The 24268-nt window shown below is 41.9% G+C and overlaps 1 protein-coding gene across 5 annotated transcripts in view; it reads left to right on the top strand.

Annotated features, from left to right (window-relative positions):
* Positions 1-2536: 2536 nt before the first annotated feature.
* The window catches only part of NNT (nicotinamide nucleotide transhydrogenase), a 75537-nt gene continuing 53805 nt past the window's right edge, over positions 2537-24268 (top strand). The window contains exons 1-4 of one of the 5 annotated variants that reach the window (XM_032214613.1): positions 2537-2759; positions 6546-6749; positions 20177-20406; positions 23962-24179. In XM_032214613.1, the coding sequence (XP_032070504.1) occupies positions 6602-6749; positions 20177-20406; positions 23962-24179 (596 nt within the window). In that variant the 5' untranslated portion in view covers positions 2537-2759; positions 6546-6601. Of the gene's footprint in view, positions 2760-3012; positions 3038-3253; positions 3397-4885; positions 4968-5059; positions 5085-6545; positions 6750-20176; positions 20407-23961; positions 24180-24268 lie in introns of those variants that run through there. The other 4 variants (XM_032214618.1, XM_032214614.1, XM_032214615.1 and 1 more) reach the window with 4 other exon arrangements.

Genomic DNA, 24268 nt, shown 5'->3' with positions numbered 1-24268 from the left:
CAACAGTTATGTTGCTGAGTGAGACATTGGGTAAGTGAGTTTTGCCCCATTTTACCTTTCTTCCCACAGTCGTTAAGTTGTTAAGAGCTTTGGCAGCACAGTGGTCAGAGTGCAGTACTGCAGGATACTTCTGCTGCCTGCTGGCTGCCTGCAATTTGGCAGTTCAAATCCCACTAGGCTCAAGGGTTGACTCAGTCTTCTATTCTTTCGAGGTGGGTAAGGACCCAGATGGTTGGAGGCAATAGGCTGGCTCTCTAAACTGTAAAGTACTGTAAAGCGGTATATAAATCTAAGTGCTATTGCTAGCAACATGGTTGTTAAGTGAATCTCTTGAGCCGAGGTGGCGCAGTGGTTAGGGTGCAGTACTGCAGGCCACGGTTCAAATCTCACCGGCTCAAGGTTGACTCAGCCTTCCATCCTTCCGAGGTGGGTGAAATGAGGACCCAGACTGTGGGGGCGATATGCTGACTCTGTAAACCACTTAGAGAGGGCTGAAAGCCCTATGAAGCGGTATATAAGTCTAACTGCTATTGCTATTGCTAATCTCACTTCTCCATTGATTTTGCTTGTCAGAAAGTCGCAGAAGGGGATCCCGGGATATTGCAAGTGTCATAAATATGAGCCAGTTGCCAAGCGGCTGAATTTTGATCATGTGACCCTGGGGATGTTGCAACGGTCATAAGTGTGAAAAACCAGGCATAAGTCACTTTTCTCAGTGCTAATGTAACTGTAAACGGTCACTAAATGAACTGTGAACTGTTGTAAGTTAAGGATTACTTGTATTAGTCACCCCTCTCAGCTTTATGTCTAGTATAAGGAAGCTGCCAAGCGTCTGAATTTTGATCATGTGACCCTGGGGATGTTGCAACGGTCATAAGTGTGAAAAACCAGGCATAAGTCACTTTTCTCAGTGCTAATGTAACTGTAAACGGTCACTAAATGAACTGTTGTAAGTTGAGGATTACTTGTATTAGTCACCCCTCTCAGCTTTATGTCTAGTATAAGGAAGAACTCCTGCAGTAGCCTTTGGTTAAGGGCTTACAAATTAAGGCTATTTTCTCCCTAGTGGAAGGAATATTCAGCTATCACTGAACAGAGGTATCAGGCGTTCTAGTTCCAACATGAGGATTGGGTCAGGTCCTACCAGCTGATCCTGTAAACCACTAGTGAGGAAATGGGCAAAAAAAGAGAGAAAGAAACAATGTAGTTTCACTTAGCATATTACTTGTTACAGCGATTGGAATTTGTAATTCACGGTTGATGGCATGTGTAAAAAGCAAAATAATGTGGTTTATATGAACTGTTTTTGTTTTTCATTTTGGGTTCATTTTATCAGTTCCATGGCTGACAGTTTTAGAGGCTTTTTATTTTTAGTTCTTAACTAAAGCTAGGACTTCATAATGTCAATTCCTGAACACATTAACATAGGAAAGGGAGGGACTCATCGAATGGGATCGTACCCATCATAGGAAAATGATTTTTTTTTTTAAAAAAGAGACTTTCAACTCGGGTTTCACTTTCAGGTGAGGGAAGCTTCTTGGGTGAGAAACGAAACTTCTTCAAGCTTCTTGGGTGAGAAACGAAACTTCTTCAAAACAAAGATGTGTCCTGTAACATGAGATCTGGAAGCTTTCAAGAAGAGACTGGACTGCCCTCTGTCAGGAACAGGGTCTCCTGCTTGGGCGGGGTTGGACTAGATGACCTACAAGGTCCCTTCTAACTCTTGTTATTCTGTTAAAAACCTGAAAGTCCAGTTGCCTCTTGGGGAAAAAAAAAGCACCTTTGGGACAACCCTGACTGGCTGGCTGGGAATCTCCATAGACATCCATGAATTTTTGATACTCTTTTTCGAAGAGTATTATTTTTTACGCGGGGGTGGCGGTTCTGTCCTAAATCAACTCTTTTCCAACCTGCATCCCTCAGTAGCCGGGTAAACGAACGGAACGATCCCCCCCCCGTTCCCAAGGAGGGGTGTTCCCGGTTCCCACACAGCCCTTCCTGCTAAACTAGAAAACAAGCCCCATTGAAAAGCGCTGGAGCGAAAAAACACAAACCTCAAGGATTTCAAATCCAGCCGGGTTTGCAGGAAGGGGAGTGATTGTTTTCCCGCCCCCTCCACTCCCTGCCTTACCCGGAGAAGTCTTCCTCCTTTAAAGTCTCCCCCGGAGAAGCCACCTCCTCCTCTTCCCCTCCCGCAAAGAGACGGTGACAGAACCTAAAAGGCTCCCCTTCTTCCCGTTTTGCAGAGGGGAAAGCATATGCGCACTCGGGCGGGTGCAAAAAAAAGAGAGCGAGAGAGAGATAGAGCAGTGTTTCTCAACCTTGGCAACTTGAAGACGTCTGGACTTCAACTCCCAGAATTCCCCAGCCAGCATTCGCTGGCTGGGGAATTCTGGGAGTTGAAGTCCAGACGTCTTCAAGTTGCCAAGGTTGAGAAACACTGAGATAGAGCAAGCCGCGCCATCACGTGCCCTCAGAGACCCTTCGCCCCCCCCTCGCTTTGAAAAAAAGCGTGACGTCGCCTCCCGCCCTTCCTTGCTAGCTCGCCCGCTCGGCCGGCAGAGGTTGGGCTCCCCCGCTCCTTTCACAGCCTTTGAGTTGCCGAAGCCCGGGAGGCTCGCGCTCGCCCGGCCGCCCCGCCCTCTTGGCCCTGGACCTCGCGCTGGCGCGCGGCTCTCCGGCTTTCCCGTCTCGAGCCGGCTAGGAGATCGTCGGCGCAGCTGCCGCCGCCGCGTTTTGCAAGGCTGGGCGCGGAGGCGGTAGGTCGCTTTGCTCTGGTCTCTTGTCTGCTTTTCTGCCTCCGGGAATGGAGGGGAGAGGAGGGAAGGGGAGGGGAAGGCGGCCTGGGGCAAACCGGGGCTCGCTGCGGATGCCCCACGGCTGCAGGAGTGGGGTGGGGAGGCGAAAGCGGGACGATTCCGCCCTTTCGTTCCCTTTCGCGCGAGGGCCATCCCTGTTAGCAAAGCAGCCGCGAGGCTTTCCAGAGGCTTTCTCTGCTTGCATCTCCCACCCGTGCAGCCCAGCGCCCACGAGAGAGGTAACGGGCCGGGTGAGTGGGGAGGAATTGGGGGATCGTGCAGGAAAAAAAAAATCCCATCCATCTCCTGGCTGTGACGAAGCGCAGGACAAAGAGGTTAGTTGTCCCGTTGCCGGCCAGTCGTCGTTCATGCGCATAGCAACGCGGGTTTGGGGAAAGGAGGGGTCGCAACCTGCGGTGACTCTGCCTTCCCTCCCCCCCCCCCCCCCCAAGTTGCAGACGGAGGTAAAACGGCTTCTTCCCCCAACGCTTGTTGGATGCTGCGGGCCCTGAGTCGGGGATCGGTCTTCTCTCGAGGAGGTGCAAGAAGCGGAACTTGTCCTGCCTGCTAAGAAGCCCTGTGGAAAAAAACAATCTCGGTGGGGATCTCTGGGGCGCGTCTGGCTTCGTAGCTGGGCTGGAGGGTGGAAAGGTCTGGCATCCCAACGACGCCTGCAAGAAACTAGGAACGTGCGCGGGTAGCCACTATAGGAATATATCTATAAAAACAGCGTGCCTTCTAAGGAGAGAAAAGTTATTTTTTTATGGGAAGCGGGAGAAGAAAACCAAAGGTAGCAGACGAATGCTGCAGGTGGCAAACCAACAACAACCACCCACCCTCGAGAAAGTCGTGAGAAAGTCACGAGTTTTTCTCCCTGACAGAGGGCAACTAAAGTCAAACGCGGTTGTGTTTGGTGGAGGTCAAACATGCAGTGGGAATGGTGGTAATGACCTTGGTTGAGTTTCCAGACTCTGCCAAACCAATATTTACCTTTACCTATTTAGTGAGTAGAAGAGGCCGTGTAGGAAGAGGCTTTGAAAGGACAACTTGGGGATTCTTCAAGAACTTTTGAGTTTAGGGAGTTCACACCCTTTAATGTTTTGAGATGAATGCTGGAGGGTGGCCATTACATATATTAGGAGGACCTCTTTTGAAATCTTGCTTTAATGAATGCTGTCTGTGAATCTGTCCTGACTTCAAAAGTGGGACAACTTTCAAAGTGTCTTGGAAGGTCTTGAAAGGTTTTAGTTGGGCTTGTACCTCCATGCATAATACTTGGGTGGATGCTTTTGTAGAGGTGTGTGTGTGTATCTTGGATTGAATGTAGATACTATATCTACATTTCTACATGTAAATATAGGTACTCCGAGCTAGTGCAGACAGCCCTGTGTACCCCAATAAAACAGGAAAAGGAAATATGTGCCTTCATGCTATCAGAAATGCAAACCAGGAAAGTGTAATAGGGTATATTTCTGCCAGTACTTCTTTGTGGATAACCAGGAATTTGTGATATAAAAATTTACACTAATTGCTGTCTCCATTCCTATCTCTTAATTGCAATGTTCAGAACTGACTTTAAAAATACAACATATAAAAATGTTGCCCTAAAGCCTTTAGATAGTCGTTGTGAAATCTACTTGTCAACTTTTTAAAAATACTGTTCACAAATTCATGAAGATGAGCTTTAGATGGTATTCTTAACTAGGCTTTTGAAGTAAACACAATGCTTTACATATTTAGGCCCCATAAATGGAAGACTAATTTTAAATTTGCAAGTGCATTCCAAATAATCCCCCAAAATAGTGATAGAATCATTGTTTTTTTAAAATAAAAAAAATCATTGGATGGTTTAAAGATTAAAGCAGGCTGAAACTTCTGTTTCAAGCTTCTGTTTAAAAAATTGGGGAAAATTGAATGAGATTAGACAATGAATGACTGCAAATGGTGTAAGTTAATAGTTCGCAAGCTAAGGCAGCTTTTACAAGTCAATGAATGAACTTGACACCAGTTGGGGATTGACAGGAGCTGTATCCAATCATCTGTGCCTAGGCAGATTATGCACATCCTTGTCTTTAGCAACCAGCCCCCGTGGAGTTTCCTTTGAATGAAGAATTTAGCTTCCTGCATTTGCTGAAGATTTGGTAATGCCTCGTTAGTCAGGACACTAATGTAGGTTATTGATTTAAGAGAATTCTTTTATCTGCCAGCATGTCACTCTTGAGGGCATAGAGGACCACAAATGATCTTAGTTTTCTCTTTGCTGGCAAGAATATCTGTTCTGAATGTGTGAGTACGTGGCAGAAGTCTGTTTCACAGTGTTAGTGTTTTCTATTTATAGCAGTTTCCTTAGAAACTGTTCGTGTTGGTGTTGGAAATGGTTACACATGTATTTCTAGTTGAAATACTATTACTGTCTCTCATTGTTGGGTAGCTATATAATAGCCAGCTTACAATGAATTTATTTCTTAAATAGAAATGTTGTCCATGATTTGATTTGTTTTGAAAGTTTAGAATAATCATGCATTTTCAATGCACAAGCATTTTTATTAGGATTTTTAATAAATTTGAAAATAGATGTGGTAAGTGCATGTTGTATATTGCTAAATATGCAGTATTGTTGATATATAAGTTATCAAGTTATTCTATTCACTATTGTGCTGGCTTTTTATTGCTTGAATTTCTTGTGGGTATGAATACACTGGAATGCTAGATTCCCCTTTAAATCTTTTGAATGTTTATATGGTTAGATTTATGTATTAACCATGCCAACAGTGAAGATTATAATTAGTTTATCTATTATAAAATGCTTGCATTGGCAGTTGTGTAATCGTACTTTAGAATAGCTCAACAGATCTGTACCATTGGCTACCAGCTATGTATGGTTTGTGGTTGTTTTTTTTTTTTTTAAAATTCTTCCTTGCTGTTTGTTTTCACTGTTGTAATTTGTTTAATCTAGCTAACTTGTTTTGGGTTATATACAGTCCAAGTAGATAACCAGAAATATACAGCTGAAGGTTAATAAAGGGATGAAATTTTATCCCTTTTCTAACACAAATAAAATACAGTTTGAAATACATATGTCATGTATTGATAATGTACTATTCCATTTTATCCATACTGTATTTGTTTATTTCAACTAAACCAACAAATACCGTAGTCTTTTGATACTTTAAATTATTGCACTTGCTTTTGAGGAGCAGCTGTTTAAGTAATTTAAATATGAAAATTCAGTCCTAATCTCTGAAATAGTACTATTTCATACACATGCTTATATTTAAATTATCATGAACAACTCTTGGTTTATCTACTGAAAATTAGGAGGAAATCCCAAAGGGCTCAGATACTCTTTTCTACTTTTATTTGACAATGGTACTTTGTACTTTGTACTTGGAATATGTCCTCTATCAACTCTCCTATTGGAATTAGATGGAATTATAGTTACATAATTTTGTATGTTAGCTTACATTTTAACATTGCATCAAAGTAATGATGAAATGCAGTCTTCGTTGTGCTTTGGCGGTCATGTTCTGCACACTTTCTCAAGGTGTGTATTTAAAACAATTGCTAAACTACGTATTCATGGAGAAAAGATCATTTATTTGTCTTGTAAAATTTGCCAAACACATTTTAAAGTCTAAGTCTATTTTGTAACCTTAACCTGGGCTTCTTTATAGCAATGGCACATACTTTTCAAGTTTCATGTGTTATTATTTGCTAGATTGAAAATGGTGTTTTTTTTTTATATAGAGCAGAGCAGCTGTGTGGCATCCTAACGTGTGATCTCCTTGCTGGATTTGGGCAATATGGCAGGCATCCTGCGTACAGTTAGTAATTTCTCCGTTCCCCTTTTCAACAATGTGATATGCCACAAGGTGAAGACTGTGAAGACGCCAAGGGTGAGGCCATTCCTTACCCACCAGGTTCTCTGGTGTAAAGCAGCTACCAAATCAGGTATGTAAACTGGTTCACATGATTTCGGTTCAATTCTGTCTGGTGTTAAAATGTATAAAGGCCAGTCCCAATTTGTTTTTTCTGGTCTCCCAGCATTTATCACGCTAATAATATAAGAAAAAGAATCCAGGATACCGCTGTATTCTGCAAGAATCATAGTTCTTTATCTAAAGATAAGCAGCAGACTTTGACTATGTTCTAATAGAGTTTTTGAAACTTGGTTCACTCATTACAGTAGAGTAGTAGGATGTGAAAGGCCTAGACATTTACGCCTTAAAGAGAACATTTCTGTGTTCCATTTGCGTAAGCCAACTATAGACATTTCTTTAGTATCACACCTTTATTATTTTTACAAATAACTCAAGGCAGTGAACATATCCAACACATCTTCCTCCTTCTATTTTCTTCACAAGAACAACCCTGTGAAGTGGATTGGACAGAGAGTAAACGACTGGCCCAAGATCATCCAGCTGGCTTTCGGGACCTGAACTCAAATAATTGAATAATAGGCATTAGTAATCTGCAGTGCACCATATCTCAGAAAGTTATCGTGTAGCAAGGGGGGAGGAATTAATTTTCCCAAGGGGCCCTGAGAAATTAGGACTGTTGTGGAGGGCCGAACCAATAGGGCTGTGAAGGTCCATAGATATGCATGCACGTAAACCCTGTTTCCCTGAAAATAAGACCTCCCGGATAATAAGCCCAATCAGGCTTTTGAGTGCGTGCGCCAAAAAATAAGCCCTCCCCAAAAGTATTGCAACACAGCAGCAGCCATGAGGTGACCACGCTTGCCACCACCTGCACCTCAAAATCAATAAGATTTCCCCAAAAATAAGGCCAAGTGCTTATTTCAAGGATCAAAAGAAAACAAGACCCTGTCTTATTTTTGGAGAAACACGGCATATATGAATTGAAAACAGTCTCCTTCAAAATAAAAGCAATGCAGTTGCTCACCGATTTCTAATTTGTGATTGACCTCTCACAGGCTGGATAGGAACAAAGGGCCAGATGTGATCCCAGGGCTGTCAAATGCCTAAGTCTGGCTTGATAGTGATGTACTTTCAAAGGAAAACAAAAGACTGCATTTCAGAATTAGCATGTTGAACTTATTCAAGAGCTCCAGTCCACATTATGTCCTTCAGATGTTCTTTGTACTACATTAGCCCTTGTTCTTTGATTGTAACAACTAATACTTTGTTAACAAAGACAATGGTTCTCCTTGAAAGTATGGAATTGTGCTTTAGAAATGTCTTTGTGAATTAACTGATCTGTTAGTTATCCAATTATCTAGAACAGTTCCTAGATGAATGGGTTGTTAGATACATTACACAATGCAGTTTTATTACAAACTGGAGAAATGATAGACTGATAAGACTATCTCCTGAATTAATGTAATGGGTATATGTCGGTGCATGTTTTATAATTTAGCCTGCAGTGGCGGAATTTCCAGAGCGCATTTTTCCACACGTGTGTTTTGAAATGATTTACACAGTTTGGCGTGGGACCTAGAAAAGCATTCATTCATTTTTCTACTCTCGTTTTGTTGCTTCTGCAATTTATTATACTAGATGTATTGCAACTGTATCTCTCACTGTTTGGTTGGGATTCAAAGGGAAATGGCACCATAGATAGTCCTCGATTTAAAAGCATTCATTTAGCAACTGTTTGATATTATAACAGCACTGGAAAAGAGAAGCTGGCCTTAGCATTTATGATGGTTGCAGCCTCCCAAGGTCGGCAATTGCTTTCCCAGCTTACAAGCAAAATCAATGCGGGAAGCCAGATTTGGTTATGATTCACATAACCATGTCAAAAGTCATAAAATTGGGCACAATTCACGTAACCATGTTGATTAGCAACAAAAACTCTGGTCTAAATTGTGGTCATATGTCGAGAACTACCTATACAATCAACACGTGTCTCTTTGACCTTTCTCCCATCCTTATTTTGCAATAGGAGGTATGAAACTTGTATTAGTATATTCTGCAAGTGCTCTTATAGTGTTGTTAATGAAACAGTACAGGGCAGGGGTGTCAAACTCAAGGCCTGTGGGCCAGATCCGGCCTGGAAAAAGCAAAGGACTAGCCTCTGGCAGGCAAAACAGGGTTTGGGGGGCCATGCGCACGCTCCCCACACCCCATTTTTGTCCTGGATCCTGCAGCACTCTGCCAGCCAAAATTGGGCACGTTGGCGATGTGTGACACTCCCCACATTCCAATTTGGCCAGCAGGGTGCTGCAGGAGGCTGTCCAGGCTGAAAACGGGGCACCCCGATGCCCCATTTTGGCCAGCAGGGTGCTGCATCCATCCCATTTCCCCTACCCTGGCTGGCCTGTGGAGGAGAACAACAATGCTGATTTGGCTCTCGAAAAAATCAAGTTTGACACCCCTGGTATAGGGATACACTAATACATCCAGTCTGAATGCACATAAGAAAAATTATATGTTATTTCTTTTATTGTGTTATTTTTTGAGAAAGTAAATTGGAAGGAATCTGAAAACTGTCTTGAATGAGAAGGATTGCCTCTTGGCTATGAAAACTCCATGCTAACTAAATTGCAAGCTGTCAACATGTTTATTAAATCAGTGATGCCTTAAGAGATTACATTTTTCCCCAATACAGAATATATTCAGTTAGGTACTAAGAAGTCTTTCCTTGGTATTTTTAAAATAATAGTAGCTCCATCTGAAATATAACAAGAGCCTTGATTAATATGACTATACCAGCCTGCTTTTAAAAATTCATTAAGTTACATAAGTGGGACAAAAAAAATTACAGTCCTACCTATCAACATTTTTGTAGAATTTATAGGAGCTTTGCAAACTTGAATCTACAAAGTTAAAGCATATTAGTGAATATTTTAGATCTTATCTGAGTAATGTGATTCTCTTGAAGATATTGCATGAAAGAGAACTGTATGGAAATGAATGTTCTTAATGTGACTATATAACTTATTACTTAGAATGGACTTCTAAGTACCATAAAGTTGCATCTTACTACCAGTTTTCTTCCAATCAGATATATATTTGATTATTTTTGATAGTCCAATATTGGTGTTGGGTTTGGTGGCAGAAATTGATGATGAGTATCATCATATTTTGTGTATTTAAGTGTTTATTAAATTTATATATTGCCCTTTACACTGAGGAGACTCTGGGAAGACTTTTGATATAATATAGTTATAATTCATTTTTAAAGGAAGCCAGAGGTTTTAGGGATCAGGGTTAACTAAGGAATTTTGGTCATTGTTTTGGTTTCAAAATCTTTTTTCAGTCTATAAGAATGATTTTGTTTTGGCCATGGTGACCAAACCAAAACTTATCCCACCAAAATTTTGAAGCCTCTGTTAATGTGAATCTGTGTAGACCTGTGTGTTTGTTTCATTCATGGGGATTAAAGGATAGTGATAAGTATTTGTATCTTAAAGAACTTTACCTCTGTATTTTGTCTCTTACTATAAAATGCATAAGAAATAATAGCATGAGTGAAAATCAGTTGGTTTGCCATAAGTTGGCAACATAACCTAGAAATAGAAGGAACAAGAAATTGTAGTATTTCTTATGCAAACTGCAAAAAAGAGAGACTCCCCTCCCCCAAGCTGAGACATTGGTGATGTTTTCTGCAGAAAATAATGGTGAGAAATTTTGGCAGATTGATAAAGAGTGTGCCTAAAAATGATGTTTTAATGAGAAAAAGAATTCTGAAGAAACCCTATTACTGAAGAGTCAGCATGTTTTCCTAGTTATAGTGCATTGAGGAATGCAACTTGTAGTCCTAAAAAAAGCTGAGCTGGTGAAATTGCTGGGGAATAATTTGGTATTGACTACCAGCAGGTAAATACAGAATTCCAGAAAACAATTCAGCAAAACCCACTTTTAATTACTCAGTACATAATTTTATAACTATAATAGCAACTTCAGTCGCTGGAGCTTTGTTAAAGGAAATTGTTTTCTTTGAAGAACATTTAGACTCAGTAGCCAGAAAAAAAAGAGTGGTATTTTCTTCTGATTAAATCACTGAAAGACATGTTTATACACATGCTTAGAACGCCTGGAAGCATGCCTGTCTGGAGATCTCTTGAAGTTTGACACATGGCAGGAGGAGGCGGGATGGTGGTTCTCATTGACTAAGGCTAGCTCTAATAAAAGACTTGGAGAATAAAATGAACATGAAAATTACTGGAATACTAGTATTTTGAAATGGATCCTCTGCTGCTGCTTCTTTTTTTAGTAAAAAAAAGGAGAAACTCAGGATTTTCATTAATTTAATGGTGAGAATTTAATTTAATTTAATGGTGAAAGATATTGAGCTTGTCGATCAGAAAGCTCGGCAGTTTGGTGGCTCGAATCCCTAGCGCCGGGTAATGGAGTGAACTCCTGTTACTTGTCCCTGCTTCTGCCAACCTAGCAGTTCGAAAGCATGTAAAATTGCAAGTAGAAAAATAGGGACCGCCTTTGGTGGGAAGGTAACAACGTTCTGTGCGCCTTCAGCATTTAGTCATGCCGGCCATATGACCACGGAGATGTCTTTGGACAGCGCTGGCTCTTTGGCTTTGAAACGGAGATGAGCACCTCCCTCTAGAGTTGGGAACGACTAGCACATATATGCAAGGAAAACCTTTACCTTTACCTTAATGGTGCAGGAAATATGGATCCTTCACTTTTGCCAGTGGCTAATATGAAAAACTTAAGATCAGGAAAGTGAATTATTCACATGCTAAAAAAAAACCTTTGTACACTAAAAGTTTAATTTAGAATTAATTACCTTTTACACTAAAAAGTTTAATTCGGAATTTTGAGACCATTTAGTGGGTACAGGTAATCCTTGACTGACCACCACAATTGGGATTGCGACTTCCATCAGTAAGCAGTGTGGTTAAATGAGTCACACCAGATTTTATTACTTTTTTTTACCATGGTCTTTAAGCGAATCACATAGTTGCTAAGCAAATCATATTGACTTTGCTTGTTGGAAGCCCTCCAGGAAGATTATAATGGCAATCAACTGAACCCAAGGTGCTGCAAGTGTTGTGAATATATGCTGGTTGCCAAGTGCCTGAATTTTGATAACATGACACTGGGGAATGCTGCAATGGTTGTAAATGTGAGGACTGGTCATAAGTCACTTTAGATAACACTGTTTTCAAAACTTTGAACATTTAATGAATAATTTTGAACATTTAATGAATGTTTGTAAATCTAGAATAGGGTGTCAAACTCAAAGCCTAGCAGCTGAATACAGCCCTTGGGGTGCTTAGATCTGGCCTGTGGGGCTGCCCTGAAAATAATGAAGGATTGGCCCGCAGAGCCTCTGCCAGTGAAAACGGAGCTGTGTTTTTATTGGCAGCGGGTTGTAGGAGGCTGGCGCAGCCGAAAACGGAGCTCAGGAGCCTATTTTCACTGGCAGAGCACTCGGGCCAACACGAGTGATGTCAAGCTGACCACGTCCATCCTGGCCACACCCAGCCCAGTCCCCCAAGGTCAAACACAACCCTGATGTGGCCCTCAATGAAATTTCGATTGACACCCCTGATCTAGGACTACCTGTACAGTAATCAAAATGACTTCTTGGAAGACTTACATCTTAAACTAGATCTCCTGAATTTTTTGTCCTTTTCCTTAAGGGTATTTTACAAATAAATATGTTGTTAGTAATTAGTGTTTTTTTTTAGAATGCTAGCTTTTACGTATGTACATACGTATGTATGTATGTACGTACGTACGTACATACATACATACATACATACATACATGCACAGACATTCAATTATGAGATTACAGGTAGTCCTCAATTTACAACAGTTCATTTAGTGACCAACTTATAATGTCACTGAAAAAAGTGACTTATCACCATTTTCACATGACCGTTAGGATTATCCCCGTGGTCACGTGATCAAAATTCATATTTATGATAGCTGCAGTGTTCTGGGATCATGCGATAACCTTTGGCGACCTTCTGACAAGCAGTCAATGGGGAAGCCAGATTCACTTAACAATTGCAGTGATTCACTTAACAACTGTGGCAAGAAAGCTCATCAAATGGGGAAAAATTCACTTAATTGTGCCACTTAGCAACATAAATTTTGGATTCAATTGTAAGTTGAATCAGAATAATCAATGGTTCTATTGCCTGGCATAATGAGAGTTACATTCTGGCTCATCTTAAAGTTATTGTGTTGGAGGAACTGTGGTTAAAATTAGTGTTCTAATTAACCAATGCATGAAATCCATATTTTTATTTGTTACTAGCTGATAACCGGTTACTGCATGTTTATTTATTTATCCCAATCTTCCTTCCATGAACATTGCTGCAATTTCTAATATTAGATTCCCCCCCCCCCCCTTACCAGAGGGAACTTCCTAGTGGAGTACTGTGAAGCCGCGTGGCAACTTCACAGCGCTGTACAGTAGAAGCCATTTTAAGGCAATACAGTAGAATCCGTTTTAAGCCACAACAAGGCTCTTAACAGAACTCCCTCCCCCCAGCGTGTTAGGGGTGTCTTACCCCCAGAGTATTTGTTTCCAGAGGTTAAGTCATCTGTGTACCAAGTTTGGTTGAAATTTAGCCTTCAGGATCTACGATTACTTTTGGAATTTCTCTAAGCCTCCCACTCATCTAATGGTTGATTACCAGCTTTCACATCTTAAATTTTCTTCTCTCTTTTGTTTCATTTTTGTATTTCTTTTCTTTTCTGTTGCTTCATCTCTCTAATGTAATATGCACTGTATTGAAAGTTGTGTGCTTGTGCATTTTTTATAAGTCTGTTTCCTTTGAAATACAGGTAAATTTGATTGCAAGGATTTCTGTTTTCTCCGTGTTATTCATTGCATTCTTTTGTCTTCATTTCATTTTGCCCTATTAGGCTCTTTGCTCCTCTTCCTGCAGAACTCTGAATAAAGGTGAGCAGCTTCTAGAGCTGTTGATAGAGTAAACCAGTCACGAGGTACCAATTTTGCAGTTTTATACCCCACCTTAGCTTTAGCGAGTAATCTCTGCAACAATTTCTTTTGTAGAGCTCTTAGTTTAGAATGTCCATCACTGATATAAGTGATTATGTGATTTGGTTAGTCTGTCTGCTTTTCTCTTGTGGAAGACCACTAAGGGTCTCACAATGAAGGGCCAACAAAGCCACCTACAGGTAGTCCTCAACTTACGACCACAATTGACCCCAGAAATTCTGTTGTTAAGTGAGTTTTGCCCCATTTTATGATCTTTCTTGCCACGGTTGTTAACTGCACTTGATAAGTTGGTAACCCGGTTGTAAAGTGAATCTGGCTTCCCCATTGATTTTGCTTGTCCAAAGGTTGCAAAAGGGGATCGCATGAGCTTACAACAGTGCCATGGTCATAAAGTAGGAGCCAAGCAACCCTGCTAAACACCTGAATTTTGATAACATGATCATGGGGATGTGACAAAGGTTGTAACTGAAAAATGATTATACATCACTTTTTTTCAGTGCCGTTGTAACTTTGAATGGTCGCTAAATGAACTGTTGTAAGTTGAGAACTACTTGTATTTGCCTGCCTTCAGTTCTGTATTTCTGCTTAATTGTGGGATTTTTTAAGAGTACCTGAAGCTTATTAATTGGGCTGATTCCCAGAAAAAAATGTTTTCATCTTTATTTTTAATAGCTGTGGTTTTTATATCACTTTAATAATACCGTATATACTCGAGTATAACCCGAGTTTTTCAGCCCACTTTTTGGGCTGAAAAAAGCCGCCTCGGCTTATACTCGAGTCTACAACTGGATCCGGCAGTGCTGTTGCCTGTTGGAGGAGGAGGAGGCGAAGCAGCCTGCCATCGCCAGCCACCGCTAGCCCTGCTGCTCTTCCCACCCCCTTCCAAGCCCCACAGTCCAGCGGATGGAGCAGCGAAGCCCCGGGGCTTCGCTACTGCTCCCCGCATTTTCTGCACGGGGATCCCTTGGAGAGGGGATTCCAGCCTGCCATCGCCAGCCACCGCTAGCCCTGCCGCTCTTCCCACCCCCTTCCAAGCCCCACAGTCCAGCGGATGGAGCAGCGAAGCACCGGGGCTTCGCTACTGTTCCCCGCATTTTCTGCACGGGGATCCCTTGGAGAGGGGATTCCAGCCTGCCATCGCCAGCCACCGCTAGCCCCGCCGCTCTTCCCACCCCCTTCCAAGCCCCACAGTCCAGCGGATGGAGCAGAAGCAGCTCCGGGGCTTCGCTGCTCCATCCGCTGGACTGTGGGGCTTGGAAGGGGGTGGGAAGAGCGGCGGGGCTAGCGGTGGCTGGCGATGGCAGGCTGGAATCCCCTCTCCAAGGGATCCCCGTGCAGCAAATGCGGGGAGCAGCAGCGAAGCCCCCGAGCTGCTTCTGCTCCATCCGCTGGACTGTGGGGCTTGGAAGGGGGTGGGAAGAGCGGCGGGGCTAGCGGTGGCCGGCGATGGCAGGCTGGTACGCCTCCTCCTCCTCCAACAGCACTGCCGGATATCCGCCCAACGCTGCGGGGGCGCCAGCGGGAGCTTTGGCGGCTTCACCTCAGCCGCAGCGCTGGGCAGCAAATGTGCTGGTGCTGTTGGAGGAGGAGGAGGCGGCGGCAGCAATAGCACCTGAGGACAGGACAAGAAGCAATGGAAACTTGTCAGAAGGAGACTCAAGCTGGAAATAACGAGAAATCTGACAGTAAGAACAATTAAAATCCTAGGAAAATGTCCTTTCATGAAAAATTACTTTTTCAGTTAACTCTGCCTGACATTAGTTGGGTGAACAGAAATATTAGTTGGCCAATTCTAAAAGGGAGCACCAGAAAGAACTTAAAATATTTTTTAAGAGAGCTGGGTTTTTCATTTATATTATATGTATGAACAGAATTAACACAAATTGCAGATACCAATCAAACATAAAGAAAAAAAGGATGAAATAATGCTCATTTTAAAAAACTCAGTGAAAATAAAAACAATATACCAAGAAGGTGGCATACTGGTTGTGATTTGATCTCTTCGGGGGATCCCGGGGATCCCCTATACAAGTATTTTAATATTGCAGACTTGCAGTATTATAAGTCATACTGATATTATAGAACACTTTAATTAAGCGGGTCCCTTGAATAAACATAACTTTGAGTTTCAAATAACACTGATTTTTTATTTTTGAAATTTACCGTAGCTGCTGCATTTCCCACCCTAGGCTTATACTCAAGTCAATAACTTTTCCAGCTTTTTGGGGTAAAATTAGGTGCCTCGGCTTATATTCGGGTCGGCTTATACTCGAGTATATACGGTAGTTAGCTTTGTAAATAATGCTACACAGTTAAAGGGTTTTCCTGATGAAACAAATGGGAATAACTTCCCATATCTTTTTTTTTTTGACTTGTTATATATCAGAATTATTGCCTTTGTTGCTTGTTTTGCCTTCAGAGAAATAAATTTCAGGTTGTTTTTCTTTCTTTTCCTGATAGGACAGAAGAAGTTAACTATGTGGTTGAATAGAAAGTTTGAGTGATTATAAAATATTGTATGAGTTCCATTTTTTTTTGTTTTCAGGACTGTAACTAATTCTTTATTATGCACAAATGGGAATGGATTACAATAGAAAAGACTAATAAAAGTATGCATCAGCCATATTTTGAGAAAATATTAATGAAGATGGCATACTTAAAAGTTCATTATCTACACAGAACACTTGTATTACAGTAGTTGTCTTCTCCAACAGGTGTCTTCCAGAAATTTTGCCATACTAAGAAAAATATCCATAGGGAAGATGTAGTATTAAGAATCTACATAGTAACATCTTTAGTATGTATAATATTGCTGCTTGAATTTTGGAATGAACTTAAATTGTGTGGGAAAGTGAACTTGTGTGTGCTTTTTCAACTAATAAATGCATGGTTGAACTTCTTCCTAAGAGGTAGTCAATTCTTCTTGTTTAATTACAGGTCCTCCTTGACTTACAACTAGTTAGTTAGTGACCCTTCAAAATTATGATAGACTTCCGCAGAGGTACTTATGACCCAGTTCTGTATTTCCGATGGTTGCTGCCCACCCATATGCCCCCACAGTCAGATGACCCCCTTTACAACTGTAACTGCAGATTCCATTACAGTTGTAAGTGGAGGACTGCCTATGGCTAGTAATGCTTAATGTATCAACATGTGATTAAAAAAAAGTATAATAGCAGTATTAGTAGGGTTTGGGTGCTTCTATGGATACAGAAAGGGACATTGTGGCTCAGTGGCTAAGACGTTGAACTTGTTGATCAGAAGGTTAGCAATTCAGTGGTTCGAATTCCTAGCGCCACGTAATGGACTCAACTCCCGTTACTTGTTCCAGTTTCTGCCCACCTAGAAGTTTAAAAGCACCTAAAAAAATGCAAGTAGATAATTAGGGACCACCTTTGGTGGGAAGTAACAGTGTTCCGTGCATTTAGTCATGCCGGCCACATGACCATGGAGACGTCTTCAGACAGTGCTGGTTCTTCAGCTTGGAAGCAGAGAGGAGTACCGCTCCCTAGAATCGAGAATGACTAGCACATATGTATCTTTACCTTATGGATATAGACTGATGGTTGTTTCAGCAAAGTGAATGCTAAATAGTTAGTATAGGTATTGAGTAAGTTCTGTCCCATGATATGTCATTTTTTTGCCCCAGCTGTTAAAAGCAAATCACTGCAAGTTGCTAAGTGAATCATGCAGTGGTTAAGTGACTCATGCGGTATTTAAGTGAGTTACATGATTGTTAAGTGAATCTGGTTTCCCCCATTGACTTTGCTTGTGGGAAGCCAGTTGGGAAGATTATAAACGTGATCAGATAACCCCAGGACAGTGCATCCATCATAAATACAAACCAGTTGCCAATGGTAGCAAATGGTACTCTGCGATGGCACCATTATTATAGGCTGGATCCCTACATATGTGATAGCCGCAGTTCCCACTATTGTTTTCTATTCTGCTTATGCTTATCCAACACAGAATTTGTGCTGGAACTTTCCTTTTGAGGAAAGATAAAGGAATGAGGGGAACTATGCAATTGGCTTCTTCAATAGAAACGGCTATTGTTAAGCATCCGCCTTTTGAAAGGTGGCAGAGTAGAAATTAGTGTTCTGTCAGCAGTGCTGATAAGTAGATATTGATTCACAACCATTCCTCCCTCACCTCTAATCATGGGTATGTAGTTGGATTGTCTGATGCCTCTGTTGTCTTCAAGGCATGCTTAACCTTTCTCATACTCATAGAAGGTTATTTCCACAGTATGTATACAGAAGAATTTTAATATGTGTCATTCGTATTGCTAGAAGTTAACTTGAACCTTCACAGAGTTGTACATAAAACAGAATCTTTATCGCCAGCAGGGAACTAATGCCTCTCAAGCCCCATTTTTTGTGGTTTCCAGAACCTCTTGACTTTATGCTGAAAACTGACCTCTTGAGATGGAAACATGGAATATTTAGTGTAAACTAAAAAACCCCAAACTGTCAATGCCAGTTATAAACCACTATTCTGGCTTTTGCTCAAAGCACGCATTATGGATCTCCCCCCTCTCTCCCTCCCTCCCCCCCTCCCTCAAATGAATGAACCTCTCAGCTACTAAATAATTGTCTATGCTTGCCTGGGATATTATATTACCTATGTGAATCCAGAATAGCTTTCACATATTGGGGCTACATTGATATTGATGGAATCTCAGATGAACTATGACAACACTTTTAGGCCTTTTAGTCTTCTAGAGCAGTGGTCCCCAACCTTTTTATCGCCGCGGACCAGTCAGACGAGCCTCCCTCGGCCTTCCGGACCGGCGGGTGGGAAGGCGGCCATCCTGGGCGCGCGTTCCGCAGGGCTTCCTTCACGCCAAGGCCGACAGCCCGCGAGGCCGCCCCGCCTCCTCCTCCTCGGCTGCCGGGGGAAGGGAGGGGGAACCGACCCCGCGATCCGCTCGCTCGGGCAGCCCTTTTTCCTCGCTGCAGTTCGGCGGGGGAAAAAGATGGCCCTGTGTCCTACTTCGGGCGGGCGGGCGGCTGGCGCGGCGGAGGCCGGCTGCTTCCGAGGGGGTGGGCCTCCGTGCCGCGCTCCATGAAGGGAAGAGGGGGAGAAGGCGGGCTGCGGCCGAAGGGCCCCCGAGAGCCCCGCCGGCCTGACACAAAAAGCGCTTCGGCGGAGCGGCGGGGGGGAGGGGCGGGAGGCAGGTGACACTCCAGGAGGGGGGGCAGAGCTGCGCCGCGAGTCTTACGTAAAGCCCCCCCTCCCCGGCGGAGGAAAACATCTCCCACCTGGGTGGGGCTGCGCGCGAAGTGCCTCTCGGAACGGCGAAGCTCCCCAAGTTCCCCCGAAACGGCCGCGCTACGCCCCTCCCCCCCGCAACCTTAGTTTCTCCTTGGGAGGAAAATGCAGCGCCGCCGCCCCCTCCTGCCCCCCCCTCGTCATTCCACGGGGCAGGCAGGCCGGGTGAGTCTGCGGACAAAGTTTCGTCTCCCAGGCAGCCTCCGCCAGCAGCATCCCAAGTTCGGGCCGAGGCCGCCGCCGCCCCCTCCCTCCCGGGGCGAGCAGAGCAAGAGGGCGGGGGAGAGATCGGGCCTCCCCTCGCCCCCCCAGCCCCGCACATCTGGGGCGGCGGGGGGGGGCAGAGAAAGGGCGCGTTCATGAGGACTACAAAGTTGCAAATATGGCCCCCGGCCGCTGCAGCGATCATGGCCCCCGGCCGCTGCGCGGCCCGGTGCCAGGTACTCCACGGCCCGGCACCGGTCCGCGGACCGGGGGTTGGGGACCACTGTTCTAGAGGGCTGGGAAGACCTGGTTCTTCCCTCAAGCATTGGGCTAGGATGGGGGTTGAGCCAGGAAGTAATTGGAAGTAGTTGGATCAGTCCAGCCCTTGGTGGGAAAGGATGTCCTGTTTTTATAGATTTTTGTCAGCTATCTAGGATCACTGGGCAGTCATAAAAATCATGCAAATAAATAAATAAATAAACAATAAATAAACAATAAACAAACAAACAAACAAATACTGGTAGTGAATTATGGCTTCAGATGTACTTTATACAGTGATGCACTAATTTGGCCTTAGAAGATGAACTGTGATATTTGTGTTCGTGGAATAAGAGAATAGCCCAAGAAATGGAGATTATAAATGCCATCAAACTTAAATTGCTATGCTGGTGGACGCAAAATAATGCAAATTCACTCTTACACAATATCCACTTGGCTGTGGTCTCTCACAATTATGGGAGTTAGAGACCCAATACATTTGAATTTGCCAGGTAGGGGAAGGCTGGAATAATAAAATTGTACCATGTTATTTTGTGCATGACTTCTGGGCTGTGTTCCTAAAATTTACCATGTTTGAAATAAGAATGCTTTAAATGCTTTTTAAAAATTGATTTACGGTACGTGCAAATAATACTTTGCATAGGATATTATGATATATGTTCAGGCTTTTAACTGTTAGTTCCGACATTGTTTGTATTTCTGCCTTTATAGGTATTCCATATAAGGAATTGACTATAGGTGTTCCAAAGGAGATCTTTCAAAATGAGAAAAGGATTGCCTTGTCACCAGCTGGAGTTCAAGCACTGGTTAAGCAGGGTTTTAATGTTATTGTGGAGTCAAGTGCAGGAGAAGCTGCTAAGTTCTCTGATGACCATTATAGAGAGGCCGGAGCACAGATCCAGGGCACCAAGGAAGTATTGGCCTCTGACATAGTCCTCAAGGTAATAATTATCTGTTTACTATTACTCCTCTGAGATCAGTTTTTCTTAAAAAATAAAGTGTTTTTCCACTTTGTTGTTCCTGATGTGTTGGGGGTTATTGCTCTTTTATTATTATTATTTTTTGTTTAATCCTTGTAAGCAGCCTGGAGTCACTGAAAATGAGTTAGGCAGTCATGTAAGTTTTCTGAAATAAATAAATAAAATTTGAAGACTAAATAATAAGGGTGCACAAAGTGTTTCAAATTCAAAAAGGTAAAATGTATGGATGAAGTCTGTCTTAATGTAAAAGAGTTGCAGGGATCCCAGAAACAAAATCTTAGCATAATTTAAAATCATGATGGTCAGGTATTGCTTATCTACAAGAGACTCGTTTAAGGAAATGGGATAAATCTCTATGAATGAAGGATTAGATGGGACAGATTTGTTTCATAGATATTTCGACTGCATTTTTGGAATTGATAGGAACGCACAGGCACTGGTAGGAGACAAAGCAGCATCAGCTTCCTAAAGGTAAAAAGATAGAAGTCTACAGATGTTTAATGTAAAAAACCAGATATGTGAAAGAGGAATTTCAAGAAAATTCAGTTGAACTCAGAGAGCCTACATATGTAGTAGACCTGGGATAAAGAATACTGTGTTTCCCTGAAATTTGACCCCTGAAATAAGCTCTTGGCCTTATTTTTGGGGAGGTCTTATTATTTTTAAGGTGCAGGAGGCTCCTTAACCTCAACCCGCGGCCCGCGGATCAGCTGACCCAGAGAGAGCTGAACTTCTGTCTCTATTTCTGGCACACTCTTGCCATCCCTAGCGTCGTGGGGCCTACAGCTCTTTGTGGCCGCCAAGAAGAGAAGGGGCGTGGTGGTTAGGGTTTGCAGGAACAGCCTCTGTGAGGCCGTTTCGCATGGATGGCAGGTGCATGTGGGGCGCGTGGGACATGTTTCCCCCTTCCCCCAGGAAATGGTGGGGACCGGCTGCCACATGCGTTCAAATATTTTAGGGGAGGGCTTATTTTAGTGCATGTGCTCAAAAGCCGATTGGGGTTATTATTTGGGGAGGTCTTATTTTTGGGGAAACAGGGTATTAAAGGAAGCCACTGCCACTTTGTCATCAGTTTAGGTGACCCTCACTTTATTGAACATTCAGAGTTATGATGGCACTGAAAAGGTAAAGGTATAATTGGTCCTCACACTTACAACCATTGTAATGTTCCCATAGTCAAGGCATTGCCATTGCCATTCACGGTTGGCTTCCAATGTGCAAAGTTAGTGGAGAAGCAAACAGTAAAATCACAGATCATGATCACATGATGTTTCACTTAACGATGTGATCTAGTTGTGGTTGTTAAGTGAGGACTACCTGTATATGCATTATGGAAAACATTTTGAATTCAAATTGTTTAAACAAAATTAAGGTTAAAGCAAATGGTTTGCATTTGAAATGAATCGTTCTGATCATTTTGGAAGCATTTCAAGCTCAAAGCACCTCCCAAGTGGTGGAAACAGTCATTTCAAATGTGAAGCAACTGTTTCAGGCGTCCAAAGCCATTTTGAACTCAGGAAGCAGGCATGTTGAATTCAAAAGTTTTATTTTGAGAAATTTTCACATACCATATACCATTCAAGGTGGCAAGCATACCTAATGCTCCTGCTTCTTATTTTCCTCATAACAACCCAGTGAGGTAGATTGGGTGGAGAAAGAGGGATTGGGCCACAGTCAGCTTTCACACTTAAGGTAGGACTAGAACTCAGAATCTCCTGGTTTCTAGGTCAACACCTTAACCACAACGCCTTATTGGCTTTCTGTGTAAGAGAATTTCTACCAGTACATAATTGCTGTGGATCTTCATGTAGGACTTACTATGCTGCTAGCTATCAGGAATTGTGGGCCTATCCTAATTCTTCAAACATCAGCTTAAAATACTATTTGCATAGTACACAGTATATATTTGATCTATGGTGGTACTTTGAATATGAATCATAGTGTCTGAGTTACCAAATTCAATCACTTTTACTAGCTAGCTTCATTATTTGGAATCTTTCACAGGCAATGCATTTTAAAAACACACACAGCATTATAAATTTTAACACAGGTTTCTTTGGAACTAGGACAAAGCACATCTGATAAAGTTTTGTCTTGCAGAGAGAGCAAACTTCAGTTGCTGTAGAGCAGATGCAGTTTATCAGGCAAACTGTTGACTGAGCAAAGTCCATTTTGCTGTTACTTTTCAAGGGCAACATTGTACCAACATTTTACTTCCACAAACTGAATCTTTAATGATAATTGTTTGTCCTTTCCCACCCTTCTGTCTACATTTACAGCAGAAATGCTGGTTTTGAGTGAAAATAAATGCTTCAGAACGAGGAATCAAGTTGGTGAAAGCTTTTTTATCTAATAAAATTATTTTATTTGATATATCTAGTCTATGTTTCTCAAGCAACTTGTAAGATAGGTGGATATAAACACATAGATTTCCCTAGCCAGCATGGGTGGCTGGAAAATTCTGGGAGTTGAAGTGTACCCATCTTAAATTTGCTTAAGTTGAGAAACACTAAATAACATCAAATACAATAATAAATTATCTAACTAGGTAGCTTTCGTAAACTTGATTCTTCCCTAATAATCTATTTTCACTCAAAACAGTTTAACCCTGCTTGAGAAATACTGAACAGTATTCTTCTTAAAGTAGGGGTAATTACCCAAAGGATAATTTGAGCCTATCCTAGTAGTAATGGAGCAATTTGTAATTTGCTTGTTGGTGAGTTGAGGATCCAGTTTGCAAGTTGCTTTTATAAAAAAACAGTGTGTGTTAGTGTGATTTTTTTGGCTGTGTGTGTGTGAGGTTTATGATGTTATTCAAGATTGGGAGAAGTGTACGAATTATGCAGCTAGGATGCCCCAACTTAAAAAGTATGTAAGTCATTCATGTCCTCCAAAACAATACAAGGTCATTTCTGAAATATTTTGTGTGAGAGTTATAGCTCTAAGGGGAGAGTTCAGTACGAATCATGAATTATTCACTAAAATGTTATGTTCCATTAACTAAAGGAATTTCCTATTGTAAAGACAATAAATTAAATCTTCCACACCATTAGCAAGGGTATAGATTCTGGATTCTTCTTTTTCAATACCTTTTTGCATTGGAAAAATATTTCTAGATAACCAAATTAGGCTCCTCCTCCCTCTCAGTACAATTATCAAATGCCACTTCTTGTGTTGCTTCTTTTTTAGACAAGAAATTGAGGCATTTGCCAATTGCTATTTTGAATGTCAGTCTTATTTATGTGTTAATATAATAATTTATACATTGCAAATGTTAATAAACTCTATATAATAATGTAACTTTTAAGTACAAAATTATTAAATGGCATTTCATTTATTAATTTTCCATGTTTGTGAAGCTATTCTACTTAAAGTTCACAAAATAAACACACCAAATAAAGCAAAAGCATGACATGCTTTTAAAAATTAATATGATTAGAATATTGTTTGTTTTGCTTCATTTCCACTCTTGCCTTATGAATTTTTGTGATTTACTCTTTTTCTACTCCTCTCTAGGTGAGGGCTCCAATGTTTAATTCTGTACTTGGCATCCACGAGATTGAGCTTTTTAAACCACATGGTACTCTGATCAGTTTTATCTATCCAGCTCAAAACCCAGATCTGCTGAACAAACTAGCAGAAAAAAACACCACTGTCTTGGCTATGGATCAGGTTCCCCGTGTGACCATTGCTCAGGGATATGATGCTCTCAGCTCTATGGCCAACATTGCTGGGTATGATACCACATACTGTTTTTACTCATTTGCAGAATTCTAAAAAATTGAATTTGATATAGTGTAGAAGTCATATTTCAGACCAATCC

Source organism: Thamnophis elegans, chromosome 3 (genome assembly GCF_009769535.1).
Source record: "Thamnophis elegans isolate rThaEle1 chromosome 3, rThaEle1.pri, whole genome shotgun sequence".
In the NCBI taxonomy this organism is placed as follows: domain Eukaryota; kingdom Metazoa; phylum Chordata; class Lepidosauria; order Squamata; family Colubridae; genus Thamnophis; species Thamnophis elegans.
This window is presented reverse-complemented; position numbering and strand designations above follow the sequence as displayed.